Source organism: Tupaia chinensis, unplaced genomic scaffold, assembly GCF_000334495.1.
Source record: "Tupaia chinensis unplaced genomic scaffold, TupChi_1.0 Scaffold000217_1, whole genome shotgun sequence".
NCBI classification, from domain to species: domain Eukaryota; kingdom Metazoa; phylum Chordata; class Mammalia; order Scandentia; family Tupaiidae; genus Tupaia; species Tupaia belangeri.
The window spans coordinates 6536144-6547087 of NW_006159692.1; the positions used below are offsets into that span (position 1 = coordinate 6536144).

The following is a 10944-nucleotide window of genomic DNA, read 5'->3' on the forward strand; positions in this document are numbered from 1 at the left end:
CTCTTGAAGAGCTGGTCTGGAGTTGGTAAATTCCTTCAAATTTTGTTTATCTGATAATGTTTTTATCTTTTTTTCCCATATGAAAGATAATGTTGCTGGGTATAATATTCTTGCTTGTAATTGTTTTTCATTCAACACTTTGAACATATTTCCCCTTTCTTTCCTTGCCTGCATTGTTTCTGCTGAAAGATCCGATGTTAGCCTGATGGGGTGACCTTTGTAAGTAAATTGACGTTTCCCTCTTGCAAACTTTAGTATCTTGTCTTGTCTTTGTCTTGCCAGTCTGGCTATGATGTGCCTTGGAGAGGATCTTCTTGGGTTGATTCTACTCGGGGTCCTATGTATTTCTTGGGTCTGGATATTTGAATGTCTTTCTAGGTTTGGAAAGTTTTCTTCCAGGATTTCATGGAAAAATTATCTAGGCCCTTATTATTTTCTTCCTCTTCTGGGATACCAATTATCCAGATGTTGGGGGTACTTGATGGTATACAGTAATCCTCATATATTTTCCTCATTTTTCATGGTGGTTTTATTAATCTTCTCGATACTTTTTTCTAGGTCAGATGTTTAGTCTTCTACATTAGAGATTCGATCTTCTGCCTGATCTAACCTACTTTTTAAATACTTTCAAGGGAGGTTTTGATTTCCTGTATCACATTCTTCAACCCAAGAAGTTCCATCTGGTTCTTGTTTAAGACATCTATTTCTTCTTTCAAGTCATGAAAGGACTTTTTCATCTCCTGGAGATCTTTGTCTCTTTTCTCTTACATCTCAGTTAGTTTGGTCACTATAAATATTCTGAATTCCTATCAGACATGTCCACGACGTCCTTTGTATTGACTGTGGGTGATGTAGACTTGATGGTTTCCCTAGGGAGAGAGGCCTTTTGTTGGTTGCTCATACTTCTTGAGCCTCTGCAATTGTTCCTAGTCATCAGGTGATCTATATGTTTCTTCCTAACTTATTTAAGGTATCTCTGAGTATTAAAAGTTGTACAGGATTAGAAAATTGATGATTTCTCTTATGGTTGGCCTACCTGTTGCTCACCCAATGGTAGATAGATGTACTAATGATGGAAAATCTTCTTGCACATTGTCTAGGCAGGCAAATGGTAGGATGGTTATCAGTGTGGTCTGGCAATTTCCACCTGCATTGCCATCTGCCCATCAGCTGTGATCATACCTGAGATCTCGGGATGCTTCAGCAGAAGCAAGAGTCCATATTTGAGCGTGGTGCTTGTTGACTCTGATCCTGCGTTGAACAAATCCCATATGGTCGTGATCAGGTTGTCCAAAGTAAATTCAGACTGCTTGTTGTGCTTTTCCTAGCAATGACATATTAGAATTAGTTGATAAATTTAAAAAGCCACATCTATTTCTTCTTTCAAGTCATGAAAGGACTTTTTCATCTCCTGGAGATCTTTGTCTCTTTTCTCTTACATCTCAGTTAGTTTGGTCACTATAAATATTCTGAATTCCTATCAGACATGTCCACGACGTCCTTTGTATTGACTGTGGGTGATGTAGACTTGATGGTTTCCCTAGGGAGAGAGGCCTTTTGTTGGTTGCTCATACTTCTTGAGCCTCTGCAATTGTTCCTAGTCATCAGGTGATCTATATGTTTCTTCCTAACTTATTTAAGGTATCTCTGAGTATTAAAAGTTGTACAGGATTAGAAAATTGATGATTTCTCTTATGGTTGGCCTACCTGTTGCTCACCCAATGGTAGATAGATGTACTAATGATGGAAAATCTTCTTGCACATTGTCTAGGCAGGCAAATGGTAGGATGGTTATCAGTGTGGTCTGGCAATTTCCACCTGCATTGCCATCTGCCCATCAGCTGTGATCATACCTGAGATCTCGGGATGCTTCAGCAGAAGCAAGAGTCCATATTTGAGCGTGGTGCTTGTTGACTCTGATCCTGCGTTGAACAAATCCCATATGGTCGTGATCAGGTTGTCCAAAGTAAATTCAGACTGCTTGTTGTGCTTTTCCTAGCAATGACATATTAGAATTAGTTGATAAATTTAAAAAGCCTTATGGGTAACATAAAGTTATTCAATATAACGTCAGTATTTGGCAAATTAATGCAGACATTAATCCCCAGGGGGGATGGTCATGCCGTGATCCCCTTCTCCTCCATTCTCCTCTCGGGATCTTGGGCACGCACGCACATGCGCCCGGCGTGAGTTTTAAGCCACCGGGTCCGGGACGCGAACCACGGTCAACTATGTGGGTGTCCAGCGACATAGCCATTATGCTAACTGCTGGTTTCCTGAGACTAATTTTTTTTAGAGGTTTTTGCTATAGGGCGTGTGCGCTTGCCAGACAGACAGAGAGAGACAGAGAGACAGAAAGTGAGAAATCACCCCCCCAGGGGGTATGGCCATGCCACAATCCCTTCTCCTCAATTCTCCTCTCGGGGTCCTGGGCATGCACGCACATGCAACTGGTGTGAGTTTTAAGCCACCAGGTCCAGGACTAGAACCATGGTCGACTACATGGGAGACTGGCGACAACCATTATGCTAACTGCTGGTCCCTCGAGAGTAATTTTTATTGAGTCATATTGTTACTTATTGCCAACCACATTGTGAATCTCTTCTTGATCTTTCTAGCGTCTGTTGTCTATGTTAATTGTGTCTGAATTTCTCATCCGAGCTTCTAGAACCACCCACCCATAAACTGCATCATTAGTCGCGACCTTATCAGTCATCATGCCCACTACCTTTCCTCAATTATAATCAGGAAAACCTCTCTGAAAATTTTGCAGGTCAGCATGTGGCATGGTGCTCAAGGCAACTGGATCCCACATGGCCAATCACACAGTCTGAGTCACAGACCAGGCAGCTTGAAGAACATGCCAGGTGTGGGCATGCCCAAAATCCCAAGAGAAGAATAGAGAAGGGATTGCAGCCTGGCCATCTCCATCCCTGTGGGGAGGTGCTTTCTCATCATCCCTCCCCCCCAAATCTGTCTCTTTTCAGTGTGAGTATGCGATAGCAAATTTTAAAAAAGGAAAAAGTTAAAATAACATTTCACATACTAGATCTTTATATGTATCATTCTTTGTCCTCCCTGTAAATCTAAGCCAAAGTTTCCTCAAAACCTACTTCATCTGTGAAGATTTCTTAGAATTTTTCCAAAGGTAAGCCATTCTGAATTCCAACCCATTTCTGTGTTTTCTCATTAGCTACATTTTCCATTTATAAAACTTATTTTATGTACAATGATATGTTATCAGACTTGAATACATGAGTATTCATTGGTGTGTGTGCGTGTGTGTGTGTGTTTTAAGCTGCTCCCTAATAACCAGCTTTAACATGTTAAGTATAAAACTTACTAAGTCTTTTTTTTCTGAGAGCATTTAGAAATATACCAAGCAAGAGTTTGCAAAAGCAATGACTACTCTTTAGTACTCTTTAGAAAGGAGCTTTTTTTTTTTTTTTGAGAGGTTTTTTTTTTCACTATAGGGTGCGTGCGCTCGCCAGACAGACAGAGAGAGACATAGAGACAGAAAGCAAGAAATCACCCCCCAGGGGGGATGGTCCAGCCGCAGTCCCTTCTCCTCCATTCTCCTCCCGGGATCTTGGGCACGCACGCACACGCGCCCGGCGTGAGTTTTAAGCCACCGGGTCCGGAACGCGAACCGAGGTCGACTACGTGGGAGTCCAGTGACATAGCCATTACGCTAACTGCTGGTTCCCTCTTTTTTTAATAACTGTTTCACCAAAAACAAAACAAAACAAAAACCCAAATGAATCCATAGGTTATATCACTCACAAAGATGAAATAGCGAATCTGGGTCACATTATACCTTTTCCATTTTAATCAGGAAGTAATCAATATAATCCCGAGGATTATGGGGGTCCAGAGATTCCTGATGTTCTTTCACTTTCTCCAAAATAAACTTTTTCTGATCAACAATGATTTTGTTCAGATCATTATGACTTCCAGGGAGGTAACATAAAAGGGGGAAAGTATTGCAGAGCTGAAAGAAGAAAGAAGTTTTTATTAATTCACTCAGCAAACATTTACCAGCTCTTATTTTGTGTCACTTTGCTATATGGTAAGTAGGTAAAGATGGGTGAGATGTGCTTCTCACACTAGAACATTTGGAAGTTGAAAAGAGGGCGCTGATAAAATGGTCAGAACTGCACGACACACAAGTCACAAAACAATTTCGAAGGTGCTTACACTCATTCCCTAACCATCGCTTTCTGAAGGAAGTTGGGAACATACCACTGTCATCATCTCTCTCCAAACGGGAATATAGAGTTCAGAAAAGTCAGTCAACTACTCTAAGACAGGAAGCTAGTGATATTAGAGCTAGAACCCAGCATTCATCCCAGTTTACCCTACACATATTTCTCTAAGAAATCACCTAAAAAGTTATCAAGGCTCATCCTCCTTTCGTGTAATAAGGAAACAATATGTTGGAAAGATGAGGAAGTGCCCAGATCACTTAGCTTTTTTTATTTAAGCACATTTCACTCTCAGGAGTGTGCACACTTACCTGACCTGTCTGGGCTTTTCTGGTCTTAGAGCTCACTGGCCCTGCATGAGACAGCACCTTAATACCCTTGGTAATCACCAAGGCAGCTCAATTTATTCAGGCCAGTAGCTTGACTCAAACTAGATAGAGAGTCAAGAAATCTAGATTCTAGATCTAGTTCATTCATTGTATCAACTAGGCCATTTTGGAAAATATGCCTCATAGCTCTGGATCGCAGTCTCCTGTTCTAAACAATGAAAGGGAGATGATTTGTCCTCTAGGGTCCTTCCCAGCTGTTATTTGTTATAACATGTTATAACCTTATAAACTGTACAGAATTTCAGTTGTGATGGTGGTTATGATGGTAAAACACTAACATTTGTTTTCTCTTTTTTGGGGGGAAGAGTTTTTTTTTGTTTTTTTTTTTTGCTATAGGGCGCGTGCGCTAACCAGAAAGAGAGAGACAGAGAGACAGAAAGCAAGAAATCACCCCCCGAGGGGGATGGCCATGCTGCAATCCATTCTCCATTCTCCTCTTGGGATCTTGGGCATGCACACACACGTGTCCAGTGTGAGTTTAAGCCACTGGGTCCGGGACTCAAACCGTGGTTAACTACATGGGAGTCTAGCAACATAGCCATTATGCCAACTGCTGGTCCCAACACTAACATTTTTTGACATTGGACCATAACCAGAAATATATTTTACATCATGACCCTGTATACCTGTAGATATACAAAAGCAGGAAAAAAGTGTTTCTCAAAAACAAAACAAAACAAAAAAAAACCTTATGGTAAGTGACATACTCTGATATGTTTTTCTTTCTAATCTACTTTATTTCATGCTTTAAATTTCATTTCAATACATTACATTGTTTTTATTAATTCACTCACTGGTTACAAATAATTGGTTAATATTACTTGGGCTATTTTTAAGTGGGGCTGAGGGCTGGGTAGGCATGAGCAGAGAAGAACTAGAAAATTATTTCCCATTTAAAGAATACCTTTGAAAAATAACCCTCTCAAAACTAGCCAACATCGTTAAGAAAATTTCGCTGCCCCACCAACTAGAATTATCAAAAAACGGAGTTCCATTTTTGCATGCCTGTGGGGACCTACCCCAGGTCATATTTTTCTCCTCCCCTATGCTGCCCCTTAAAAGAAATATGTATTTTGTATTTTATCTGGAATGATCCTGAATTAATCTCTGCATTTTTAAAAAGTGCTTGGAGACATTTTACATATATATATATATATATTGCATTAACCTGCACAAAGTTTATGCATTTTTTTATGCAGTTGTCCCTTCTTGCTTAAAAAGAGATTACTGTCAACTAGCATTTCCTAAATGGTGTCTTGTCTTCTTCTTTCCTTTCTCCCAATTTCCCTTTTCTTTTTCCCTCCTTCATTTGAGAAACCACCTTATCTATTTTTAGATGTTTCCAATTCTCTTTTTTTTTTTTTTTTAGTTACAAAATTTAATTGTAAGGATCAGGCAGTGGCTACTGGTCAACCAATCCACATTGAGAGCTTTGAAGTGTGCAGATACTAGCTTTTAAATAAAGGTGACAAATACCAACCAGATTCTCATAACAGTGTTCAGGATTGACATAAACTTCATTCTGGACATAGTTCAAAACACAAGGCTTAGTGAATGACAGTGCAATTATCAAATAATTAAACCAAACGTATAATTTTCCAAGTCACTTTTAGTATGAATAAACTCTAACTTTTTAAAAGTCTACAACTACACAACACTCAAACTATCTATTTTTCTACCTGAGAAAAAAATAAGTTTCATTTTAAAAAACCTAAACATAATTATTGGCACCAAATTAAATCTGAATTCACATAATATAATTTGTCAAAGTTTTCCAAAACATTTGAAGCTCTGCTTTAGAGAGACATTTTCATGTTACACATATATATTTACATAACATTTCTTCAAAGACTAATGACAAATTTATGAGGTTAATATACATATAATGGGACCATGATATTACTAATATGAAAATAAAAAGTCATTCATTTATACAAAGTGTTCGCAAATAATGTAATATGAAATGAGATCACAGAATCTATGTACACATACGAATCACTAAGAGTTCAGACATTATACTCACTTTAAGAAAATTGGAGCAGAGTTTGCAAAATGTGATGTGTAATAAAAATATTGTGTATAAAAGCTCCCAAACCAACCATTAACCTAAGCTGGCAATAATTGCAACTTATATTTAAAAATAAATCCAACTAGATCTTTACTGTGGCTATGCAATTTCTTGGTTTGTGGCCTACAGGCTTTTACTGAGGTAACAACTTCTTATCTCTTGTTCCTCCATTGTGCCCCTTCTTCCACCACAAAAAAAATAAAATAAAATAAACAAAAAAAAAAGTGAAAGAAAATAGCAAAATAAAAATCTACCTCTACAGCATCCTCTTTCATGGCTGTCTTTGGCAATGCTTCCAAATCTTGAAAGCAAAAGAATAAATTAAAGTAAATGAGGATGGGGAGCCAGCAGTTAGCGTAATGGCTATGTCGCTGGACTCCCACGTAGTCGACCACGGTTCGTGTCCCGGACCCGGTGGCTTAAAACTCACGCTGGGCACGTGTGCGTGCATGCCCAAGATCCCGAGAGGAGAATGGAGGAGAAGGGATTGCGGCGTGACCATCCCCCCTGGGGGGTGATTTCTCGCTTTCTGTCTCTATGTCTCTCTCTCTGTCTGTCTGGCGAGCACACGCGCCCTACAGTGAAAATCTCTCAAAAAAAAAAAAAAGTAAATGAGGATGAAAATACTCTATGTGATGTTATGAAACTGAGAAAGAAAATACCAGAAAGAAGGCTGAGCAGCAGTCTACCCTCAAGAGAAAGAGAGGAAATAAGAAAGTAGGCGGGGGGCGGAGGGGGGGCTGTTTTTACTCTCCTGGCCTTTCTTCCACATTATCTCCCAATAAAAGTCTGTGGAACCAGAATCTCAAACTGTGGAAAGGTCATGGCTTTGGAGGAGGAGCTGGAGAAGTGAATAAATGACAAGTACAGCAGTAGCTTTAGCTGTCAGTGAGTTTCCTTGCTCTGGCATTGGCAATGTCAATATGATCTTTGTTGGTGTTAGCCTTTTCTGTGATCCGATCTGTTTGTCGATTTTGTGCTTCAATCTCATTGCCCATGTCCAGGGCCATATTTTTTAGATTTCCAAGGATACTGCCCACTTGAGTCAAATTCTCTTCCATTTCATCTTCTCTTGCATCATTAGTTATACGTTTGATGTATCCACTGCTTGCAGCTCCTGTGGCTGGTTGCTGAGGCTGACCATTTGTTACCTGACCGGCTGTTTAGACACTACGTTGCTAGGTGAGTTATCTCCGCCATCTCCCTGTGTTGTCTTATAGGCCTTACCAGACTCAAAGTTCTTCGTCCTATTACATGGGCAGACACAAAGTCCACAGCACTTGTTGAGTTCTGTTCAAGTCTTCTCTGACTCTCTCATGTCTTTATTTGGCCCATGCCTTCTTCTATATGATTTAGTTGTTCACCTTGTTCATCCAGCATAGTGATGGCCTTGATCCCTGCATCCTGAGACTCAATGGCTAAACCCAAGATTCACATCGTACTTTCCAGAGACTCATCTGAGTCCTGGTGAGCCCTCAGTTGAACTTCTTCTGGTGATAGCTTACCCATGATCAATCAAAACTCTAACTTGCACAGAAAAGGAAACGTGGATATTCAAGCGGTTCCGGCCACTCCTCTCCGGCCGTAGTAGCTCAAACACCCACTGACCAAACTTGGAGATGCCTCCACTCCAGACATTTCCAATTCTTAAACTGTGAACCTGTGCGTGGCCTAACCTTCAGCCCTATGCCACCTGCCTGGCTCTCAGGGCATGTTTTTATCTAAGTGGTGTGATTATATTTTGTAAGAACTTTACCTGTTTAGACTGTAACAAGAAGAGAATGTAAGTAACCCTGAGGAACCCTCTTAGATACACTTGCCTGCAGAAGTGGGTCACACCTCCTAGGCACCCTCTTCCAGAATTTGGCTTATGAAAAGTTGGAATCGGCCCTGGTTTCCAAGCAGCGATATGCTGGGCCCCCCCGGGGAAAAATGTCCTGGGGGCAGAGGTGGGTGCTCTGTTACAGCTGGCGAGTCACTCGGGTCACCAGGAGAACTGAGCTATCCTCGGGTCTTTGTGGTTCCCCCTTCCTTCTTTAAATTCAAATGAAAGAAGATACATGTATATGTACATGCACACACATGTATACATGTATCATGTACATATGTGCGCATAGAAACATACATATAGATGAACTCTGTTCTGACATCCTTTTACACTTGGTTGATACATCTAAAGACTTCTTTTAATCAAAAGAATTACATTATAGTTTATTCCTCAAGAGAAAGAGAAGGGCCCTCCAGAAATGAAAAATTGTACCTTTGTGTAATGTCTCAAACAAAGTAAACTACGATGCTCTATTTTGTTCTGAATTGTTGTATCATTCTTTCTGAAGCCTTCTGAAGTTAATCAGAATGATTAATGTTTATATTGTAATCTTAATTTTTCTGGATTCAAGCCTGTATGTAACTCTTTTAGATAGGGGAGGGGGCTGAGGTAATTTTAAAATTTAAGTAATTTGATAATTTGACTTTTAAATTTTCCTATTAGGAGGTAAGTAATAGTTTCTAATCAGAAATAGCTTTCTCAGAAGTTTTGAATTTAATATTTATTACTCTGTTACTAAATTTCTATTTCTCTTACATACACTCTGTTATTGTGGCTGGAAAAAGAGTTTTTGTATCTTGTGTTTATCACTTTTTTTCTCATGCATAATTTAATGTCTAATAAATTAAATGGTCTAATTTTGACTCTTTGAAATAAAAAAAAAGAATACCTTTGGACCAGCCCCATACACTGGTGGTTAAGGGAGGTCAGATCCCATGTGGACAACGGTGGCTTGAATCTCAGTCCCAGTGGCTTGAAAAACATTTCAGGCGTATGTTAATGCATGCCTAAAATCCCAGCAGGATGGAGAAATGGAGGAGAAGGGATTGCTATGTGATCATGCTTCATTGGGGATGCTTTTTCACTCTTTCTTTCTGTCTTTCTGGTGAGCACACATATTTATAAATACTTTTATAAATAAAAATAAGGAAATAAAATAAAAATAAACTTGACCTTACCTGTACCCAAGAAGTGCTTACAATGCAGATACTTTCATGAAAATACTTTATCAAGGTATGAAATTTTGGATCACTATAGTCAAAACGAGTCTGAAAAATGATGGAGCAGATGACGTTGCAGGGAACACAGGACAGAAGGAAACTAGGATCACAGGGAGATGCTGAAAGCAAGAGAGGTTGCAAGTTAATACCCAGTTTTCATGTAAATCTTCAATCATCTGTTTAATTAAAGAGAGTTGAATTCTGATTTTTTTAAGAATAGAAACTACCTAGATTTGCCCTTATCACTATCACCCTCATATATCTAAAATAAAATTGTTTTCCCAGATGACTGATTTGTTAGCCACCCCCAAATTCTCCTATTTATATCATTTTTCAAATTTTCCTCATTCACAGGAAGGAAAGCATATAAAAGAGGGTTTTGTTGTTTTGCTTGTGTGTTTGCTACAGGGCACATGCACTGGCAGAAGCTAGACAAGGAGGGAGAGTGAGAGGTGCCCAGGGGGCTGACCACGCTGCGATCACTTCTCCTTCACCCTTCTCGTGGGATTTTGACCATGTACACATGCCTGGCATGTTTTTCAAGTCACCAGGTCCAGGACTTGAACCACACAGTTGGCCATGTGGAATCACCATGCCATCTGGGTGGTCCAAAAGAGATCATTTGAAAATATTATTACGTATGAGAGATTTAGTTGTCAGGGTGGCTACCTCCTTATGCCCACAGAAAACTGATCAACCTGATGAAAAAAAAAACATCAAGAAACTAAGGAAACTTGAAATTGTACAAACACAGCTGAAAAAAATGGAATGTACTAGTTTGTCAAAGAGGAAAATAATGAGAGAAATAGGATTTATTTTCTGGTATTTGAGAAGATATGTAGTCGTTTTAAAAACGAGGTTTCTGTATGTAGTCCAGTGAGCCTTTCTCTCTCCTCTTTCCCCGTCTGCCCATAGCAGTGCCAGTTTGGTATCCTTTCCCTGCTCTCATGAGCCGTTTTCAGGCCTGCTTGGGGGTAAGCCTGCTCTTCACAGAAAGCAGCATTGTGTGATTAATAAAAGTTTCATATTCTCTGTGTGTATGTATGGCATCGTTCATAAAAATATCTGAGCCGGGGAACCAGCAGTTAGCGTAATGGCTATGTCGCTGGACTCCCACGTAGTCGACTGCGGTTCGCGTCCCGGACCCGGTGGCTTAAAACTCACGCCGGGCGCGTGTGCGTGCGTGCCCGCCCAAGATCCCGAGAGGAGAATGGAGGAGAAGGGATTGCGGCGT

The 10944-nt window shown here is 40.0% G+C and overlaps 1 protein-coding gene and 1 pseudogene across 1 annotated transcript in view; both read right to left on the bottom strand.

Annotated features, from left to right (window-relative positions):
- The window catches only part of LOC102503066 (cytochrome P450 2C3), a 34562-nt gene that overhangs the window by 13374 nt on the left and 10244 nt on the right, over nucleotides 1-10944 (bottom strand). Inside the window, exons 5-6 of the mRNA XM_006147657.3 lie at nucleotides 3818-3991; nucleotides 1854-1995 (exon numbers count right to left, since the gene is read on the bottom strand). Coding sequence (XP_006147719.2) covers nucleotides 1854-1995; nucleotides 3818-3991 — 316 coding nt within the window. The remainder of the gene's footprint in view (nucleotides 1-1853; nucleotides 1996-3817; nucleotides 3992-10944) is intronic.
- LOC102502641 (synaptosomal-associated protein 23 pseudogene) lies at nucleotides 7489-8505 on the bottom strand (annotated as a pseudogene).